General features: G+C 41.4%; 2 protein-coding genes across 2 annotated transcripts in view; one reads left to right on the plus strand and one right to left on the minus strand.

The window, feature by feature from the left end:
• Nucleotides 1-23,232, minus strand: part of LOC146577727 (protein NLRC3-like) — a 620,451-nt gene that overhangs the window by 273,403 nt on the left and 323,816 nt on the right. The gene's annotated exons all lie outside the window — the stretch shown is intronic.
• Nucleotides 8,756-13,876, plus strand: LOC146577733 (mitogen-activated protein kinase kinase kinase kinase 2-like). The gene is made up of 6 exons (XM_085268400.1): nucleotides 8,756-9,097; nucleotides 9,186-9,257; nucleotides 9,333-9,419; nucleotides 9,502-9,572; nucleotides 9,676-9,731; nucleotides 13,072-13,876. Exons 1-6 carry the CDS (start codon nucleotides 8,911-8,913, stop codon nucleotides 13,157-13,159), a joined length of 561 nt encoding a protein of 186 aa, XP_085124526.1. The 5' UTR covers nucleotides 8,756-8,910; the 3' UTR covers nucleotides 13,160-13,876.

Raw genomic sequence — 23,232 nt, forward strand, 5'->3', positions numbered from 1 at the left:
TCCCCAGAAACACTTCAGTTTTCTTTTTTCCTATTTGTGTTTTCGTTTTTTGTATTTGTGTTTTCTTTTTTCCTATTTCAGTTGTGTTTTTTGTGCTTTTGCAGCGTTTTTTTTTTATTGCTGGTGTTTTCTTAAGTTGCAGTCCGTTTGGCCTCTCAGGGCCACCGTAGATAAGGGCCAAAAATAAATACATAACATCATTTCAAATCAGTTTAAAGGTTTATTTGCAAGACACAAAAACAGAAAAAATTAAAAGTTACAAATGTATTGTGCATGAAACAGGAATTCAAACGTGGCTCAGATGTGTGTCACAAGTTCATCTGGCTGTAGGCTATGGCACTTGACCACAGGTGGCGCTAATTGACTTGACTCCATTTGAGTGCACACAAAGTAAACTGCACACTTTAGTTGTGAAGCGAAAACGCTGAAATCGCAGTAATAACACGCACGAGGGGAACGATAACGAAGACAAGATGCTCCTGATCATTGCTCTTGCTGTCCTGTGAACAGCATCGGCGTGGTGTTAATGGTTTGCTTTTGTTTTGGCGAGCGCCCCGTGAATGAGAATATGACCAGGTAAACCCGCGACATTTTTAAATAGTTTGTCGTTCAACAGCAACAAGACTGACGGAGTGTGTTTGAGGAAACCTCACAAATGTCACAGATGAAATATTTGGTGTTTATTTGCTGGTTTGTCGGTAGCAGCTCCTTCAAAGTAAGTCTACCACACATCTGTTTGACCAACACCAGTTGATTTGGATCACCGGTCCAAACAATTTGAACCATTGTTGTGTTTCCTTTTGTGTTGAGTTTGACTGATATTTGCTGGATAGCAAATGTTTTAAAGCTATGCAACCTTTATCTGCACATAGCAGTTAAACTGTTTAGATCAATCTTTATTGATAATATACATTATTTATTTATGAATTACTGTGTACACAAGAATAAGTTAATGTATTAAGATAAACTGGCTGAAGTTTTTGTATTATTCTTGTGATTTTTTTTATTGGCCTTGTTTATTTACAGGCCAGGTGACCCTTTAGGGGTTTAAAATGCCGAGCCAATGAACGGCTGGGAGCAGGAATCTTTCTTCACTGAAGCTTCCACTTCCACGGGTCTGGTAGGAAGTTGTCCAAGCCAACAAAACAAACAGACAAAAAATCCACATATCAATCACCTGGATCACCTGTTGAGAAAGAAAAAAGAGAAAACAAGCAAACAAAAGAGAGCAATATAATAAACAACATCACCGCGATGATCTATGTGAATATAACTGTAAATATTGAATATTATTGTGCAGCACGTAAGATCGACAGCGCACAGTGTGCTTTGAGGTAGCAGCCAAAATGCAAGGCAAGTTTATTTATATCGCACAATTCAACAACAAGGTGATCCCAAGTTCTTTACAGAACATTAAAAAACAAAAACAGATAAAAAGCATGATTTAAACGTGACGTGCCCGTGAGCTCCGCCGGCAGCCAGCTGTGCCAGAGTGACCGAGCCCCAGGCTGAGAGGCCAAAGGCACCCCACCCTGAAGGAGCCCGAGCGAGCCCCAGGCTCCAGGCCCCGACAAGCAGTACCTGGACGCCCATCCCCAGACACAAAGAACCACCAATGCACCGATGTCTGAAGGCGTCTGCCACTGGCAGGGGGAGTGGTGGGGGGAGATAGGCCTCCATACCTTGGAGGGCCTGAGATGTCCCCAGAGAGGTGGCGTCTGATACCCGACCTGACATATGGACACAGACAAACAGGCACACACAGATACAAACATCCATTCCCACCCTCATGCTCTCATATGCAATTACTCAGCAGCAGGTAAGCGCATAGCCCCTCCTGGTACCCCTCAATGTCTACGTGTATTTAAAATTGAGAGGTGGGCAACGGCGCCAGGGGTGAGGTTGTACACCCTGATGTGATTCTGATCTTGGAAACATTAAAGACATTCATAGCCAGACTGCTGACTTTGTGTTTTTATTCAGTCGCCTAACAGAAGTGCAGTGAGAAACGATTTACCCCATCCTGATTTCTTAGCTATTTGCATATTTGCCACACTTACGTGTTTCAGATCGTGAAGCAAATTTTTATGATAGATAAAGATGACCAGAGTCAGCATAAAATAAAGCTTTTACATGTATTGCTGGGAGGTCGGCAGCTCCCTCCACTGCTTGGCCCTCTGTGAAAAACAACTGGGATCCAGCTTCCCTGTGATGCTGAATTATATAAGTGGACAAAAATAAATAGATAGAAGGATGGATGATTGTATTTTGTGTACAATCGTTGAAGTGTAAAAAGGGTTGGCCCTCCGTGGTGCCCTAAGCAAAGTTTGATTTTTGGGGCCCTTTAATAGTGCCAATAATAGTGATTAATGATCATCTACTATAAATGTATTTCATTTTCTAATGTTGATGTTGTTGTAATCCACAGTGAAAAATGTCATAAAAACAGATAACAAATTTGCAACTTTCATGAAAAATATTTTCATTAATATTTAAAAAAAAAAAAAAAACACCTCCCCCTGCTGGCCACACAGAGAAACAATAGATAAAACCTGAGAGCTGCACAGTTGCAGCAGTGTGGTTTACGTCATTCTGTTGTCAGCCTGTTGTCAGCCTGTTTTACACATCGGTGGTTTCTTATTGACGTGTAAAAAGATCTGAAATCGTAGTAAATTCAGCTGCTATTGTGGGCTGCGGATGATTTACACTTAACATTTTAATAACTGGGTATTGAATGTCAGAGGCCCAATGTTCCCTCTAATTTTTCAGGTGTCTGAGCGAACACACAAACTCCCTGAGCGGTTCCTTGGACCACTGTGAGCGACAGCAGACGTGTGCACTGTGGTCACACCGGCATCGAATCCATCCAAGTTTCATGGTTTATTAAAATAATCAAATTACAGCGTTTACATTTATGTTAGACTACTTTTAATGAACTGCTTCAGCCCATTTACAATGAAAATGTAAAAGAAATCTTGTTCATGACCTGTGTAGTATGTTAACACTATTGGAAGTACAAATAACTTGAACTCCAATTTAGAAAACACAACTTTTTTTTTTTATAAAGCTCTGACTTGTATTATGAGTCCGTGGTCTGGGAGAGAGTCTGTAACTCTCTGTCTCCAAAATACTGTATATAATGACCAAAGCTGGGAAATTAATCAATCAATCAATCTTTATTTATAAAGCACTTTTCATACAAAAAAAGTAGCACAAAGTGCTTTACATGGTTAAAAGCACCCCACCCCGCCCTCCAACTAACCCCCCACACTCTCATTAACATAAACAATCATGAATGCACCCATATCCCCCCCCAGCCAGGCTGAGAGGATCCCCAGAGCCCCAGCAGCCACGGTCGATCACAGCCCCGGTGCAGAGAGCCCCCTCCGAGGAAACACTGGAGATATGTCACAATAGGATATATACAGGGTAAAAAGATGAAGTAAATAAGAACGGGATACAATAGAAATAGTAAGAAGATAAAAAATGAGTAAGAATAAAATCAATAAATATTAGGTAAAACCTAAATTAATAAATAGAATAACAGGATAGAATAAATAAGCATAAAATAAATAAACGTTAGGTGAAAGATAAATTAAAAAGGTGGTCTTGAGCCTGTTCTTAAAAACATGTTCGTTCTCTGCGGCCCTGAGCTCCTCCGGCAGGCTGTTCCACAGACGAGGACCATACCACTGAAAAGCTGCCTCTCCGTGAGTATGTGTGCTGTCTTTGGGAACAGTCAAAAGGCCAGTACCAGAGGACCTCAAGGTCCGCGAGGGTTCATATGGTAAAAGCAGATCTGAGAGATAAGACGGCCCAAATCAAATTCAAATTCAAATTTTATTTTTCACGCACACAGTCATACACAGTACGATATGCAGTGAAATGCTTGGACAACTGCTCGTGACCTAAAGAAAAAAAAAAAAGGAAATAAATAGGAAATAAATAGGAAAAATTAAAAAGGGTAAATTTAACTAGGAGGGAATAAAATATAAATTAAGGTTAAAAATGAAATAACTGTACAACACAAATTAGAATGAAGGGTAAATTTAACTGGGAGAATAACATAAAATATATAAATTAAAGTTGAAAATAAAATAACTGTACAACAAAATACACAATATAGAACTATATAAGAATGTATGAAGAAATGTAAATAAATAAATATATACACAATAACAGCAGCTGTACAAGTATTAACTGGAAATGAAGAATATAGTGACCAGTGTTGTGCAATCCACATTATGTCTTGTGCAGTGCAAATATGCTTAAAGTGATTTAAGTGATGAAGTGAAAATAATGTCCAGAAAGTCCAGTGTGTGTGTAAGAACCATATGTGTGGGTCAGTACTGTGTGGTGGTGTGATTGAGAGACCGTATCGCCTGCGGGAAGAAGCTCCTCCTCAGTCTCTCTGTGTTGGTCTTCAGGGAGCGGAATCGCTTTCCTGACCTCAGCAGAGAGAACAGTCTGTTGTTGGGATGGCTGAGGTCCTTCACGATCTTCCTGGCCTTGGTCCAGCACCGCCTGCTGTAGATTGAGTGCAGGTCAGGGAGCTCGGAGCGGATGGTGCGCTCAGCTGACCGCACAACCCTCTGTAGAGCTCGTCTGTCCTGCATGGTGCTGTTCCCGAACCAGGTTAAGATGTTTCCCGTCAGGATGCTCTCTATGGTGCAGGAGTAAAAGTTCCTGAGCACCTTGGAGGGCAGTTGGAAGTCTCTCAAGCGTCTGAGGTGGTAGAGACGCTGTCGGGCCTTTTCACCACGGTGTTGATGTGACAGGACCATGACAGGTCCAGCGTGATGTGAACTCCGAGGTATTTGAAGCTGTCCACTCTCTCCACTGGGCACTCGTTGATGACAGGGGTCTGGTAGTTCCTCTCCTGCTTAGTGCTGAAGTCCACTATCAGCTCCTTTGTCTTACTGACGTTTAGAAGGAGGTTGTTCCTCTGGCACCAGTTCTCCAGATTCCTAATCTCCTTCAGGTAGGCTGTCTCGTTGTTATCAGAGATCAGGCCCACCACGACGGTGTCGTCAGCAAACTTGATGATGGTGGTGGAGCTGGTAGTGGCCATACAGTCATATGTGTACAGAGAGTACAGCAGGGGGCTCAGAACACACCCCTGGGGGGCTCCAGTGCTGAGAGTGGTGGAGGCTGAGACATGTCCGCCCATCCTTACTGCCTGTGGTCTGCCAGTTAGGAAGTTGGAGATCCACTGACACATAGATGAGCTGAGTCCCAGATGCTCCAGCTTGGTGGTGAGTGTGGAGGGAATTATGGTATTAAATGCAGAGCTGTAGTCTATGAAGAGCATTTTAACATAATTCCCCCTTCTAGTGTCCAAGTGAGTGAGTGATGTGTGGAGGAGATGAGAGATGGCATCGTCTGTGGAACGATTTGGACGGTAAGCGAACTGTAGTGGGTCCAGTGTGTCTGGTAGTGAAGAAATGATGAAGTCTCTGACCAGGCGTTCAAAGCACTTCATCACTACTGAGGTGAGGGCTACAGGGCGATAGTCATTGAGAGAAGCAGACCATTAAGACATTTAAAAACCAATAAAAGAACTTTAAAATCGATCCTGAAATACACGGGGAGCCAATGCAGCGATTCTAAAACCGGTGTACTGTGGGCCCACCCTCTGGTCTTCGTCAGCACACGAGCTGCAGTTTTGTAAAAGTTGTAAGGGTGATATATTCTTTTTGGGGAGACCAGAGAGCAGGGCGTTACAGCAATCAATGCGACTGGTAATAAAAGCATGCATCAACATATATAGCTGAATTTTTTAAATATTTTGTACACAATAACAGAATAATTTCAGAAAAACACAAAATGACTGGTGTCAATATTATTTGCCCCACAAAAAAGGTCGAATATAAAACAATATTGCAAATATTGCACAGTTGAAAAAAAAAAAGCACTACAGCTCAGTTGTTCCCGCCATCCTTTGTCCTCCTGTTTCCCCTCCCTCTCCCCTCCAACGACGAGTTTGATGGTGTTACGGATTCAAATATTGGGGATGGATACAAGAGGAAAAACCACAATAACAACACTGGTCCGACCGGGTTGAGTCAAACGATGATTTTAATGATCACACGCGTGGGAGATGGACACCGTACGCAGACAGCATCAGATCTCAAAATGGTGGAGCATTGCTCAAACTCTTATAGCCTCTAGTGGCCCCCACCTTATCATAAAAGCCTAAACATTCACATGCTTTCTCTCACACGGCGCCTAAGCTACGACCTTGGCTCCCTGTTTATCTGCTCCTGCTGAGATGGGGCAGAAAACTCCAGCATGTTCTGTTCTCTTCTAATCAGACAAATAAGGCGATGACTTTCTGCGAACAGTGTTTCTTATAACTCAGCAGTATAATGCATCATGAAACAATATCATTCATTCACAATAAATCAGCAGTCTAATGTAATGCAAATCAGTTTAACAAATGCAATAGTTATCACCTTCTTCTAATTCAGGAGAATAATGCAAACTAAAACTACATAATAATTCACAATCTTCAATTAGGGGTCTAACGTGGCATAAAATAATATTATAATACCACATTGGCAAACTTCTCCCAATGTTTCCACTGAAGGGGTTGAAAGTTAAAAAGCGCCAAAGGTTAAGTTAGGTTTGGAGTAAATCATGGATGTGCGCACGTGTTTGTGTGCAGCTTGTAGTGCAAACGTGCGTGCAGAATTCATGCAGACATGTGTAACTGGTCGTTTTGAGGTAGAAAAGAGTGATGCGCAGTCAAGCTGGTAGTTGAAAGTGTCAGTCAGAGTAGAAGAGCATTGTGTAAAAATGCAAGTAATAACAAAAAAGTGCAAGTCATTAATCGCATCACCCTGAAAAACCTGAGTAAGGAGTGCAGCTCCTGATGAAAGGAGGAGCACTGAAAACCAGGAAATGATGTTTCTGGAACAGTCTGATGACTGAAGCTGGATGTTTGAAGTCTCAGTGAACTGCTTGTCTTTTCCCCACAGCTCCTCCCTCAGCGATGTATATGACTATATGTTATGAACAATGTGCTGATGTCCGTATCAGGTAACAAACAGCGTGACACAAACGGAGAACATTGTGTCCACTCGATAATATGCTGCTCTAAAAAGGCTCCATCCTGCAGGCAAGTCGTCCCAGCTTTACTCGCACAGCCTGCCAGCTCTGTTTGAACAGAAAGGACATCTGCACAAGAAATACAGCAGCCTGTCGCTCAGCACCAACCGCCTCACTGAGCGGATCAGTCTCAGGTACGACACGCCATCACAGATGCAGGGAAACAGGAGCTGTAGGTGCAGCAGTGTTAATAATGTCATGTATGATGCTACCACTTGATTTTGAGGAAGGAGGATACTGTAAACCCAATTTTGTCTGCTTGTTCTGACCTGGATATTCTCTGTTGGCCACAGAAAGTTTACCATATCTGTAAAGATTCCTGACACTAAAGGTTGTAGGAGGTGCAGTGTAGGTAAGCAATGCCGAGTTACTCTGGTCAGTCTGTTTGTTCACGGAGAACAACTGCAGACACTTAGTCCTGCTCTCTCTGTTTCAGCAAGAAACCCATACACAGATAGTACATATCTGTGCGGGGCTGTCCCATCTGGCCTGGTTTTACTCTTGTGGTATGAGCCTCTTCAAAAGTTCATGCATCTAAAGGTTTGTACAGATATGTCGAACTTGCCACCTGAATAAATGTCTTCCTTTCTAACTCTACCCCGATTTCCACAATGCAAACCAGCCATTAGACCTGGATTACATAAAAGTAGACAGACAGCATATCAAAATCTGAAGCTGAAGAATGTAATTGATTTTTTTTAATAACATATGCATACTTTTTATTCAAGCCCAACAAGATTTTAGAGACTAAATAAAAGAAACGTTGTATAAACGCCGTCCAAAAACACCAACAGCACCTTCTCTGGGTCCAAGCTCGTGTAACTGAATGGTTACCATGTGTTTTCTGTGCTACAGGAACAGTGTTATCAGCACACAGTTCAGTCCTAACACAGTGCTGCTTGGAGAAACACGCCTGTGTCACAACATTATGGAAAAGTGGCATCAGTCCAAAGACGTGCAGTTAGGGGATGGATGGATGGATGGATGGATGGATGGATGGATGGATGGATGGATGGATGGATGGAAGGATGGATCGACGGGTGGATGGATGGATGGATGGATGGACGGGTGGATGGATGGATGGACGGCTGGATGGATGGATGGATGGATGGATGGATGGATGGATGGATGGATCGACGGGTGGATGGATGGATGGATGGATGGACGGGTGGATGGATGGATGGACGGCTGGATGGATGGATGGATGGATGGATGGATGGAGGGATGGGTGGGTGGATGGATGGACGGATGGGTGGATGGATGGATGGATGGATGGATGGATGGATGGATGGATGGATGGATGGATGGATGGGTGGGTGGATATTTGGACGAACAGATGGACGGGTGGATGGATGGATGGATGGATGAATGGATGGACGGCTGGACGGATGGATGGATGGATGGATGGATGGATGGATGAATGGATGGACGGCTGGACGGATGGACGGGTGGATGGATGGATGGATGGATGGATGGATGGATGGATGAATAGATGGACGGCTGGACGGATGGACGGGTGGATGGATGGATGGATGGATGGATGGATGGATGGGTGGGTGGATGGATGGATGGATGAATGGATGGATGAATGGATGGACGGCTGGACGGATGGACGGGTGGATGGATGGATGGATGGATGGATGGGTGGGTGGATGGATGGATGGATGGATGGATGGGTGGATGGCATCGGTTTATCTTTAATCTCAAGATTTAATAATCATACAAGAATTCTGTTGTGCTGTTTTTGACGGTTGTATGAACAGGTTCAGCTCAGGTTTAACAAGCATCACTTAACCATCCATGAGAATTTATTTAGTTTTTTTTGTTTTCCTTGGTGACTGTTTCACAGCAACTCGCCATCAGACTCCCAGATTCTCTTCTCAGCTGTGTGTTGGAGTGAGAGACTGTAGTAATGATAAACCACCAACCGGCCAACAGCTCAGGTTTGATATTATAGAGCTGAACGGCGCTCCTGTTCCAGTGCCAGGTAGGACCGTTTCTGCGTGTCTCTGCTGACTTCCTGAAGCTTCAAGCTTCAACTTGTTGCAACAAGCTTCCTTCTTTCCGTGCATCAGGAGATAGTGGAGCACTCAGAGTCGTGCAGGTAACCCAGCTGGACCGAGACACTGTTCTCATCACCTTGGAAAGTAAGTCCCCTCGCATATTGTGAATCCTTCAAATGTCTTTCATGCTCATTCTCAATCTGTGTACTGTTTGGACAGGAACTGTAAAGATCGTGAACCTGCAAGGACTTCCATCCAGACAGCTGGCTGCAGAAATAGTCTTTGACTTCCCCATTGAAACACTAGGTAGAAATGATGATGTGACAAACAAAGTGAATGAGAGCTGATGTGTGTCCTGAAAGCTGAGTGACACCTCCTGTTCTGTCAGTCTGCTTGCAGGATAGTGTGCTGGCATTCTGGAAGCATGGCCTCAAAGGGAGGAGTTTCCATTCAGATGAGGTGATGAACTAGTAAATTCATCCAACGTTGGCTGAGCTCGTATCATGTGCTTATCATATTAGTTCTAAGTCATTACACATGTGAATTTTCACTTTATGTGCAGGTAACACAAGAAATTACAGATGAGAGTCGTGTGTTCAGAGTTCTGGGAACAAACAGGTATGTTAACTGTATGCTGACAAGAGCTATCAATCACTGTGAGAAACTAGTAATCCTAGTACATCAGAAGTAATCAGGATAGTATTTTTCTTGATACTATTGTTAATAGACCTGGAAGTGATTTTCAGAGTAGCATGTGGAAGTAGCATGAATACTGCTAGCATTAATGGTAGCATTAAAGCAGGAGTCACACTAGAGTGTTTGTTCTGTTGGTTACTCAGATCCAAGGATTTAGGAAATGCAGCCTATGTGTTTGCATGCAGCCCTCCAAAGAAAAACAGCCATTAAAGTTACCAACTACCGTCTACCTGACACTTTGTACAGAAAACTACTTTCCTTAGTGCTAATTTTCTTTATTCTAGTACCAAATCACAACAATAGTCACTTCAAGACACTGTATATTGTAAGGTAAAGGCCCTGCAATTATGGTGCACAAAGGTGAAAAACTCCCTTTTAGCAGGTGAAAACCTGAACCAGGCTGGGGGAGGGGCGGGCATCTGCTGCGATTGGTTGGGGGGGTGAGAGGAGGAAGACGGGACAAAGACAATCTGGGGAAGAGAGCCAGAGAATATTCTCAACTAATGATTGAATGCAGAGAGGTGTTTAAACAGATAGTGAGTGAAAAGGGCGACTGAAGAAGAAACACTTGGTGCATCACGGGAACCCGCCAGCAGCCTAGACTTAGGCTAACTAAGGGAGGATTCAGGGAAGAAAGGAAAGTTTGAAGCCTAATTAGGGATGGGTATTGATAAGATTTTAACGATTCCGATTCCATTTTCGATTCTGTTTAACGATTCGATTCCTTATCGATTCTCTTATCGATTCTTATTTTTAAAAAAGGAGAACACTAAGGTCGATTAGCTTAGAACTTTGTTTTATATCTTCTCTTTGAACAAGATAGAAATTTAGGAGTAACATGGCCTTACAAACCCAGCAGTGGGATCTTAAGAGATCCACAGCCTACGGCTCTTCAATGGGGTGTCACAGGGTCCCCAGGAAAAAAAATGTATATGTAAAATAATAAAATAAATATTCTCCTGTAGCAATAACAAAGTTTAACATAAATTATTCTGTAGCAATTACACAAGAATATCCAGTAATGTCCCTGCCTACAATTAAACACATTCACTTACCAAAGTGAAATCGGGGGCATCTGCTGTGGCAAATGGGTGCAAGCCTTTGACCACAAACTTAGACACTGCTGGGTGACATTCGTCTATCCTGGCCTGAAAGGAGACGCTACCGGTAGACTGCAGCGAGAACTGCCAGCATCTGAGCCAGCCAGACTCTGTCTCTCTCATCATGGTTATCTAAATGCAACGCACAGTAATAGCAGGTTTTGTAATAAGGTAAATCGCGCTAACATAATATGCAATGCTAATTGATTAGTTACCTGCAGTATTAACGGGAGAGGACGTGGAAACGCTACCGCTGCTGCTGGGTTGAGCTTCGCTAGTCCGGAGCGGATCAAAAACACGACATTCGTTGAAAGCAATCGCGTGTTTTTTGAGCAAATGCTTTTGCATATTCGTAGTGTTTCCTCCCTTTGATGAAATCTCTACTTTGCAAGTATTGCACGTTGCCCTGTTGTCATCCTTTCTCATAAAGTGTAACCAAACTTTTGAGCGTTTGTGCCGCTTAGGCGCCGTGTTTCCTACTGGGTAAAAGACGCTACTCAACGTGATGACGTCATTCGGGGCGACTGAAATCGATAAGGGAATCGTTTTTAAAAGTGGCAAACGATTCCAAGGAATTGAAACAGTGGGAACCGGTTCTCAACAAGAACCGGTTTTCGATACCCATCCCTAAGCCTAATGTTAAAAGTAGAGAGGGTGTCTGTCTCCCAAACCCAAACTGGAAGCTGGTTCCACAGAAGTGGTGGCTGTAGCTCAGGTGGGGGAGCAGGTCACCTACTCCCCGTCTACATGCCAGATATCCTGCATGAAAGTTGCTCTTCGGTGCATCCGTCAGAGTATGAATGGGTGTGAACGGGTGAATGAGGCAAGCTTTGAGTGCTCAGAGTAGAAAACCACTATATAAGAACCGGTCCATTTACCATTTACCAAGAGGGGCCTGGAAACCGAAGGGTCTGGCTCCCATTTTACTTTTAAATACTTGGAACGAAGTGCTCTAATGGGGTGATATGGTACTATAAGGTCATTAAGATAAGACAGGGGCTGATTATTCAAAACCTTTTATGTGAGGATTTTGAATCTTTTATTCTGGATAAAACAGGGAGCCAATAAATGTTCTGTTTCTAGTCCCTGTCAGGAGTCTCGCTGCAGCATGTTGCTCAGAGCAGTCTGGAATTGATTTTTGACTAAATAATTAAAACTAATAATAATATATTACTATATTATATTACTAACAAATCCAGGACACCCCTGTTGATCCAGCAGCTCTTAATGAAGTTTGTAATAAGAATCGTGGTGAGTTCATTAGAAATATTTCACTTTTCTTTTTTAAATCAGTCATTACTGGAATCATCTGAAGTGCAAAAACAGTGGGATTATATATGAGAAGGACGGACTCAAAGACTGTCGTGTATCACATATGTATTACATAGATGTCCAAAATCAATGCATCATTAATGAAACTGAAACAAAAGTACTGAATTTCATGTGGAAGACCAAACCTCAGCATTCAGGAAAGTCTTATACAGGAGCAAAGATAATGGACGTTACCCGGAGTTTTCCACTGTGAAACCAGGAATAACAGCTTAAAAATGTTTCTGTGATCTAAATCATTGTCAGCCTGGCAGGCAAATAGCGTGGACACCAAAGTTTGTGAACGTGATAACCTGAGAACAAAGACATGTAGGATTTTAAATCGGTACCATAGGTGTGTCTACTGGGAGGCTGAGGCTTAGCGCTGGTGGCTGCCAGTACTAAGTATTATTATACAACCCTTATTTTAGTGGATCTTATCTTCTTTCCTTGTGTTTCAGTTAGTTTTTACTCAAACTGGGTGTAGAAGGAATCCCTGCAAAGGTTTCTTTTTCTTCTGTGTTATGTTTTATGTATTTCTCAGCTCTTTGCTTCCTTTACTTTAAACTTGTTTGTATGCTGGTGTGTAAATGTTCACACTTATCATAAAGTTTAAAAAAGTAGTAGGCGTGGTGATGAGCAGGAACAGGAGTAAAACTCCAGTAAGTGTACCAGTACTGTACCAGTGTGTAGCATTAAAGTCAAACTACAGTGGTTGTAGTATCAGTAGAGTAGTGTTAGTACTAGAGGTGGGAGGAGTAGAAGCAGGTGGAGGCACTGGCTTTAGGTTAGTACTGCCTTTCTCTGGCTCTCCTTTACAACTCATCTCCTTCTCATTTGCTGACAATGTGCAGAGACATCATCCTTCAGAGCACACCGACTGATGACCCGTCAGCACTGAGCAGCCTGTACATCCTGACAGGACACGAAAGCAGCTACTGAGAGAGGACACGGGGCTTGTCTTTCGACGGTGTTACCAAAGAAAAGCACAGCCTGTCTGTAACTGTGGGGTGGAAACGATGCTCTGTTTCACTGAGGCTGTGCCAGGAAACGGTTCAATGCTGGGAATGACAAATGTTAGGAAGGTATCCTGCTGACTGTCCAGCCTTCACCTGTACACAAGACACCTGTCAAGGTCCTCGCTGGGGTTATAGTTGATAAAGCTTTCTAGCTTTTCTTGTCTATTCAGCTTACCTGCTTAAATCAGACCTTTCTGTTAAAGCTAATGCAGACTCCACTGATCCGCCCGCTCAGTGTGGACGGGAGAATAACCTGAACATGGCCTCTGGGACATCATCGTACTGATGTTATGAAGCGCTCAGTCAGGTTTTCTTCTTGATCAGACTGAGGGGCAGACTGAGTGTGTTTTGGTGCCTCAACATTCAGTCATATTCTGTAAAGCCATTTTCTGTCTGCATGCTGCACATAACCTCTTTGGACCAGAGTGCTGTGACACCTACACCTTACACCTGCAGGAGCTGCTCGGCCATAGAAAGCTGCTCTGTGAAGTGCACGGCTTTTTTGCCAGTGTTGATTTTATGGGTTTAATGTAATAACTAATTTTTCACATCATCGTCTGAGTCGTAATCCCAACGAGGAAACCTGGAATGTAAAACTTGATGGACGCTCCAGCTGAAGAGTGAAGTGTCAGACTTTTAATGGATCTTTCACGCATTAGCGTACTTACAATGGCAGAAACAGTGCCACGTCTAAAGCATAGGAGCCATCTTCATCTCATTCTTCCCATTTCATGCAAGTTTCTTCTCATCCTCAGATGGACAGAATTTGGTTTGCTGACTTCATTCAGTCACACCATACTAGAGCATAAAAAGTGGAAATAAACTGGTCAGTAAGAAAGTGTGATGCTTGAAAGTATAGCGTAAGGACAGCAGCAGCACTGCATTTACAGCTGATATGATGACTTCAGCATCTTTAAAGAACTGTGAAGGAATTATCAGTGCTAACACAACCTTAAGCACGTGATGTGACCGCATACACTGCTTACACTTTCAGTATCCTTACTTAAAGAGAACATCTCAGAAAAAAGTACAGTTAGCAAGAAGCTTTGAGAACAAGGCAGTGTTATTGTATGCTAACCACCGTGGTGGTGTAGCTTGTCCTGATAAAAAGTGAATGTGGTCACATTATACTTGTTAACTAAAATGAAAAAATAAAATAATTCCACTACATGGGTAAAGATATTTATGATATTTATGGAAAGGATACTATAAAAGTAACACTGGCCTTTCCATGAGAGAAACTTGAAGTACAGTATGCATGTTGAGATTAATGTTTGTTTAATATGTTTTTGCTACTATGTGAAGATGTGATGTTATTAACAACACAGAATAGACAGAAATAAAGATTTTCATATCTCTTGGAGTTTTATGAAGAGTTTGTTGGGTTGTTCTTCTTTGAATGTGTGGATCGATGCTTCTACGATTTATATCTTAATCCTTCAATTTGTAAAAAACATTTTGAATTCCGTTTGAGAAGATAAATGAAGGTTCTTGCGTTCAAGTGGAGGCTCTAGCAGACTGAGAAAGTAACTGCATAACTGGTCAAAGGAGCTTGTAAAGAAAAGCGTCTGGACTTCTTTAAGTTACTTGAAGACGTTTCACCTCTCATCCGAGAAGCTTCTTCAGTTCTAAGGTCAAATGGTGGAGAGTCCCAGATAACTGCATAACTATGTTATTCCTGCACACATAGCAGCAAGTAAGTGAAGGCAGTGATGAGGGCTGATGAGTTCTCAGATCACTCAGTCAGTCTCTGAGCGTCACCTTTATTGTGATTGCGCACTTTAAGCTTTCATGCCTGTATTTTTGCACAATTGTGATAATACTGTATTGAAAGAAATCTGTGCACAGACGAACATGGGGTGGCTTTGCTCAGGTAGTAGAGGAAGGTGCTTCAATCCCCGTCTGCATGCCAAATATCCCTGGGCAAGATACCAACCCAGAGTTGCTCTCCGAATGTGTGTGAACATTACACAGAAAGTGCTTACAGAGAAAAGTGCTTGCGTACACCTGAATGAGGCAAGTTCTTTAAAGTGCTTTGAGTACTATATAAGAACCAGTCCATTTACATCGCCAAAGCACTCAATACTCTCTTTACGAAGTTCTCTGTAGTTTGTTTCTCCAGCACCATATTTGACCGCGGTCAAGTGAGCCCTCACTTACGACCACACAGTCAAGCCAGCCGCACCTAAAATGTTGTTGCACTATTCTTATGCATATTACGGTACGGGTGCCGACTGGCTTAGAAATGCAGTCTTTTGTGTCCTGACCAGAGATGGGCAGTAACGCGTTACTTGTAATCCGATTACTTTTTTCAAGTAACAAGTAAAGTAAGGGATTACTATTGCAAAAACGATAATTAGATTACCGTTACTTTCCCGTAGGAACGCTGCGTTACTAAAACAGTGATTTTTTTGCGAGAATGTCTCATGACAGTGACGTAAGCAAGTGCAACGTCCGTGACAACAGCTGTGTGCAGATCAACAATGGATAATATATCGAGTGCGGGAGAGAGTATGAGCGTGCAGCGTTTAAAGCGTAGAAGTACTGACCTTACTTTGAGTTTGATTCCATAAAAAGTGACAAAAACATTAGTGTCCGTTGTGCGTGGGAAGAAAACTTCTTTTTACGGCGAAAAAACCCCCTAAACTTCCAAGCAAGCACCGAGTGCGCTATGACGTAATGGGAAAGTCACAGAGAAACTCGCGGATTCTTCAACTGACCGCGGCACACCTGCACCAGGGTAAACCTCCGCCTACCCTACTCCTGCTTTACAGGTGAAAATAGAGCCAAAGGACCGCTAGTCTTTGATTTTATTTATTTTCTGCTGTGTTTTACTTGCATCTATTTGAAAGAGTGAGTGTAAACACAAAAAATATTTTATTTTATGTGCTGGAATGGGCAGAAAATAAGTTTAAATATTAAACAAATTTCTTCCAGTCAGAGAATGTTACATATAATTCAATTTTTGGTTGATGCATAAAGTTAAAAGATTAAAACTAATTAAACAAGTTTTAAAAAGAGAGACTTTTCCATTTGATTACATTTTATATGATGAATTATGCAGAAAAAGTAGAATTGGGCTGAAAGATCTATCACTTTATCACCTATTCAGGTTGTAAATCGTGTTTTTAAAATGTAACTAAGTAATTAATTACTTTTGAAAATAAGTAATCAGTAAAGTAACAGGATTACTTTTTGGGGGAAGTAATCAGTAATTAGTTACTGATTACTTTTTTCAAGTAACTTGACCAACTCTGGTCCTGACACTATTGTACTTCACAATCCACTCCCAGTTTTGGTTCATCTCCACTTTTCCACTTTTTCCACTCCACCCTGTGATCCACAGCCCAAATTACTGTACGATTCAGAGAAAATTAACAGTAAAATTTACCCAATTTACTGTACTGTACTCTATATTTTCTCATATTTGAGCTCAGATTACAGGAAAACTGTAAGAGGTGACACTGATATCTCACTAGATTCTGACTCTGGGTGACCCCCACACACCCAAGATTACTGTACGGTTTCTGAGATTGCTTTGTTAACCCTCTCAAGGCAGGCATTGCAGATATGCAACAGTTAAAAGCTAACAACCTGATCACCCCACATACATATTTCATGAGTTTTTTACTCAGAAGTACCACTGCAGGTATTCTTTTGTGCATTAGCAACAAAAACTTAATTTGAGCCTGAGAGGGTTAAGCATGAGTATGACAAAGGCTAAGAAAATATACTGCCTACAATAATATCAAATTTAAACAACAAATTACAAAATTGCCACACCTGCTGTTATTGCCAGGTGTTCGATAGAGCATTATTTAGTCATAAAAAATACATATCACTGAAATATCATCAGTAAAAGAAACACTCTGTCATGGTCCTGGGTCGGTGACCCAGTGCTTTTACTTATCATTTTCTAGTTTATTATGATGATGATGATTATTATTATTGTTTGAGTTCTATGTGTGATATTCGGTCTGCCTTTGAGTCTGTGTCTCTGTCTGTCTATGGTGTCACCCCATCTGTTTGTGAAGCTGTCTGTTTAGATCTGTGTCTTGTTTGGTTCCCCGTGTCTGAGTTTCCTGTTTTATTGTGAAGGTCTCTGTCTGATGTGAGTATGTTCAGTTTACATTTCCCCTGTCCCATCAGCTCTGATTTCTCCCAGCTGTGTTGCCCTCCTGTCTCTCATCCCCTGATTACTGGTGTGTGTGTATTTAAGCCCTGTGTGTTCTCCTGCATGTTGCTGGTTCGTCTGTATTACTCAGTGTATCCACCGTGCCTTCTCCTTGCTTTTCATCGTCATTCTCCTCTGCTCGTTTTCAATCAGGATTGTGCTCTGTAGTTTAGTTGTTTCCCAGTTTAGTTTAGTTCGAGCCCCGTTTGCTGTTTGTCCACATTCTTTTTGTGTTCAATAAATCACCTTCACTTCTCCACGACTGCCTGTGATTGGATCCTCATTTATTCCGCACGGCTCGCCTCGGCAGCCGTGACACACTCACTATGTAAGACATGTTAGCAAATTCAGTTAATAAATAATGTATCAAATCTATACAGATGTTTGAAGGTATATTGCAAAGCATGTTTGTTTCTTATGGCTTACAAATGTGTTTTCCTTTAACATAATTTACATTTTATTTATACAGTTTCACAGACGAAACAAAATAGGTTTCCTGAACTGTTCTTCGTGGCCTAATTTTGAATCCTTCTGAGGGGGATGCATTATCCATGAAGGTGGGCAATTTGTTCGTCGATCTCTGACCCTCGCTGACTCTGACGCCTCCTAATTCTGCTTCCAGCCTCGCTGATTAATTTGTTGTCACTGATGCTGTCACCAGTTGTACACAACATCTCTGTTTGTCCACCAGTCTAATCTGTAATTCAGGTGAACCCAGAATTACCTGCATCTTTGTAATGTTTCAGAAAATATACATTATATGTTGATGGGCTTTGTCCCACTTTTCTTTCCTTTATAAGTAAGAATCTCTGTGGTTTTAATGACAATTCATATACAGATTGTGGAGGACATTTTATTCAACACTCAAAAAAGTTCCTCACCAGCAGACTGTAGTACAATTTCAGCCCACCGTTAATAAACCCATCCAATGCAGCGTTATCAGAGAAATTATGCAAGTGTTATGTTTGTGTGTACTGGTAATCTATTTATCATTTATCATGATTCCTGCTCTGATGATTACTTTCTTCTCCTTCTGTAATTTTAACAGATAAAGGATGTTGAACATTAAGCTCCAAACAGGATGAATGAGGAAGGCCACAGAGGAGAATCGTGGATGTAGTGAAAGAATATATGCAGATGGTTTTTTTCATGGTGGAGGAGCAACTTCTGATACCATCTTAAAGAAAAAACACATAAAATTGAAGAGTAAAAATAATGACAACAATATGTCTAAATTTTTTATTAATTCTTTAGAGCAAATGCAGTCTTGTCATGGTCAGAGTTGCCCACTCATATTTAACTAATTCAAATACAATTACTGCATTTAAATGCTTATGTTCTAATAAAAGGCATCGTTTAATACTTCTGCCATGACAACCCAAATAAATCAATGAGAGGGAAACGGGAAGATTAGTCATCAGGCAAGGTTTACTGTTCATTTACCATGCCTTGATAACAGTAAGCTTAACAAAAGAAAAATGTTGGTGACGAGAACCGGTGTGCTGTCAAAACATCCTACCGTAGCGTAAATTTATAGTCTTGTCTATCAATCCGTGCTAACTTATCAGAATATGCTACCTTACGTGGTTAATGGCTCCGTTGTATAGGTAGCGTGTTCAGATGACCCAATCACACTATTAAAACATGCTTCCTGCTGGGATTTATATAGATAGCGTGTTCAGATGACCCAATCACACTATTAAAACATGCTTCCTGCTTGGATTTATATAGGTAGCATGTTCAGATGGCCCAATCACACTATTAAAACATGCTTCCTGCTGGGATTTATATAGGTAGCATGTTCAGATGGCCAAATCACACTATTAAAACATGCTTCCTGCTGGGATTTATATAGGTAGCATGTTCAGATGACCCAATCACACTATTAAAACATGCTTCCTGCTGGGATTTATATAGGTAGCATGTTCAGATGACCCAATCACACTATTAAAACATGCTTCCTGCTGGGATTTATATAGGTAGTGTGGAGCAGGGAAATTATTTTACTGCTATTGTTAAATAATTGTCATCATTACCATTGCATTAATAATAAAATCTGGAGTTTATATTGCATTCAGGGGTTAAACAGTGTCTCTTTCAGAAAGACTGAGTTGCAGGCTGACAGGAAGTTGTATGCAGAAGTGAAAGCAGATAGTTATTTTGAGCCGCAGGCTAAGACGAGGCTTTAACAATGTAACAGATAGCTTTAAGAAGGCCTTAAGCAGTTATGACTATTTTATACACAATGCATATCTGTGCTTATTAAAGAGTTGGAGCTCGGTCAATTAATTGGGGGTCGGAAGCTTTGTTCGGCGCGATGTTCGGACAATCTATTGTGCAAGTGACTTGGAGCCATAGAAGGAATTGCAATACATGCTTACAAAACACTTATATATCAGATCATTTTATATTAAGGTTTTAGTAGAGGTTCTTGGTTAAAACATTTATTTAGTAGAAGACATACACATAGTCTCAGTGAGCTTCTGGTCTGGTAAAAGGTCAGAAGTGCAACAGGTGAATTGAGAAAGAGCATGTGAGGTCGTGACACACACACATAGAGTTAAATTTATTTAGAGGAACCGTCCTTGTTGTCTCGGCAAGAAAGAGGAACAATTCATTTTAAGATAAGAACGGAAAGTACCAAGCCATGAAAATAGAAGATGATTTTCTGGGTGAAAAGTCATGATGATGTTGATCTGATCTATGTATAAAATGTATCTGTGACGCATGAAGGGGCGTCAGTAAATCAAACCCTGATGCCATAAAATATCTGTTCATGCTTTGATTAAGTCGAAGACTACTTCCTGTCTGCGTACAGAGTTGTCTTCCCACGCGTGTATTCATTAAAATCATTGTTTGACCAAAGACCTTCTGGACCATGGGTGGTGTGTACTCTCCTTCCTCAACTTTGAATCTTAACATTTGGGGGCTTCGTCCGGTGGTTGAGGAGGGAGAATTGGAGGTTTAGATGGAGAAATTTGGTGGTCTCTGAGGTGGTCTGACGGGCAGACATGAATTCCAGTGGTCTAAGTGAGTGGGCATAAGCCGGCTTATCCAAAAGGTAAGGCACTACCTGTTGAATTATTTCCAAAGTGTGCCAAATTGAATATGATAAAATTTAAGTCTACTCACTGAAGTTACTGGTGGATGTCTGTTTTGATTTTGATGAGAATGTCATGACAGTACTGAGGATTTAAAGCAGTTGGACTGCTGGAAATGATTTTAGTATGTTAGGGAATTTGGTTATTTTTTGGTTATAAGGTTGGACCTGCTTCAGTCTTACACTTTGTTGGGTGTTTTACTGTTGTTCCAAAGTATTATAAATTACTCCAGAACGCCAGTTGGACTGGTAGGAAGCGCAGAGCCCGGAGGTTACGCTCCCTCCTTGTCGTGGACGCGCGACATTGACCTCTCGGCGAAGAGGGATAGTTCAGTGTGGTTTAACTGTGGGGTACAGGGCAGCCTGGAATTAAACTAGGAGTTAGTCTCCTTACCGTTTGGAACGGTACCTGCGCTTTTTTGGACAGGAGAAGTTGGTCTTCGGGCGTGTAACTTTAACTTAACACTTCGAGGTAAGCCTTGGCTGTGAAATGCCAAAAATAGAGCTTCAGGCAAAGTTTGGGTTGGTTGACGCTTTTAAATTGAGTTAGGGACTTTAGAGATGAGGCCAGAAACTGTTGGACAGATACTGGTTAATTGATTACAAAAAAGTTGGACTTTTATCGGTTAGACCGTTAACTTAAATTTTTCAAAATTCGGTAGGTGTTAAAAGGCATAAAATCTGTGCAGTTGTAAATATAAGACGTCTTTGTGAATATAAAATAATAGATCTCTGTGTGAAAGGAGTCTGAGGCAATGCTGGAGCTATTTTCAGACGGTGTGTGTGTGTGAAAATGCAAATGAGTAAGCAGTGAACTGTTTAAGCCACAGTTGGTTTTACAAATACTGCTGCAAACATTGCTGAGTGTGTGTTTAAAATGCCATTTATGTTTATTAGAGGACTATAAATAAAGTTTTGAGTTGCCGTAGTGGATGTATAGTAATTGACTGAGTTTGGATGCAGATATATAAATATATTGAGTGCACTGTGTATACTTAAGATTAACATATTACTTTCAGTAGTAACTTCTCTCCAGCAATAGTTGCTGGTGTGTTTTATTTTTTCAATTTCTTGTGTGAATGCGGTGACTAGAAGGTTTTGAATGATGAATAAAGGTGTGAGAGGTATTTCTTGGGTGATGTAAAGTAGGATGTTTTAAAGTTTGAAAGTGTTTTTAATTTAAGAGATGCATGAGTGATGTTATAAGAGTTTAGTTTATTTAAAAGGTGTGTGTGAGAGGATTATGAAATCATTGTGTGAATGATGCTACATTTTAGATCAAAAGTTAGTAGAATTACAGAGGGTTTGTAGATTGTAAATACAAAATAAGTTTGATTAGCCTGGAGAAACAGCAGAGCAACTGCGTGCTGTGTGTGTGTAACAGGAAATGGTGTGGGTGACAGGAAGTTTGCATGCCCATATAAGGTGATGAGTGAGCACCCAGAGAGAGAAACAGATGAGTTAAACTCTAGGCAGATAAAGCGAATGGAGGTTTTGAGAAAAGAAATGAAAAGGATATTAATTGTATGTTTTAGTGTGTCAACACAGATTACAGATAAATGAAGGTGGACTTCTCTCAACCTGGAATTTTGAGTACGGCGCCAAAACTACTAGAGTAGCATAATTGGGAGAAAACAGGCCAGATTTTGGCTTAAAATTTTACAGCTTGACCTCGCACTTGTCCCCATCCTGAGAAGAAGCTCAAAGGACAGTTAATCTCCTGATGAAGACCGACAGAACATCGTGGACTTGAGAAGAATTAATAGCAGGCAAAAGACAGTGCAACGGAAACCACACTGACGACACCAGCAGCAGCATGTAAGGAACCACGAGGTGGAAACATGTACTGTAAATTACAGGCTGGGCAGTTGAACAGTGGGACAATGAGCTGTGGAAAGCACTGGACATTGATTGTCAGATTTGCCATGCTTGGAGTAATCTTGAAAGAGATGACTGAGAGGATCAACAGAAAAGAAGAAACCACGTGATGAACCATGCACGGTGGACAGCAGGCTGGTAAGAACAGTGTGACATGACTGTTTAAAGGCACTGAATGTGGTATTTTGCCAGGCTGGGACTTGATCCAAAAGGAAAATACTGAAGAGAAACAGAGAAGAAACAGACTGTGTTTGCTGGAATTCAAGACAACAAAAGGACACTGAGAGAAGAGGACAGTGACCAGTGAGAGGTGAAGCCGGACGAGTTCGACTGTGAGAATACAGGGTGTAATTGGACTGAAAGTGAAGCTTGAACTCATGATGGTTTAGAGATGTCCACCGTCACAAACAAAGAGGTAAACAAGAATCGAAAACACACATAGACAAAGTGTTACATGTGAAATTATTTCTGGAAAGAATCAGAAGGGAGATAGTTTTGAATTAAGAAATCAGGGAAAAGATGCATGAATTAAACCTGACTATAACATATAGAGGCAATGAAGAAAGCAGCTTACACTTACTGAACATTAACAAAATACATAGGGAAAGCAATGAAGACCTGCTTACACGTATATACATGACATAAGTTGGGATTTCTGACCAGAGAAAGGGAAACGGGTAGTTTAAGTACTTATGATAATAATGAAAATGTCTCAGTTGTGTTTCTATAGGGGCGAAACAGATCTGGATCAATTTTCCACGTGCAGCGGTCGGAAGAGACCTGTAGGTTAACTTGACTGGACATGCCAAGGCAAGTTTCTGGTTGAATTGTTTACAGCGCCATG

Source organism: Mchenga conophoros, linkage group LG3, assembly GCF_057382185.1.
Source record: "Mchenga conophoros isolate Kocher_MC1m ecotype Shallow Benthic linkage group LG3, M_conophoros_male_GT1.1, whole genome shotgun sequence".
In the NCBI taxonomy this organism is placed as follows: domain Eukaryota; kingdom Metazoa; phylum Chordata; class Actinopteri; order Cichliformes; family Cichlidae; genus Mchenga; species Mchenga conophoros.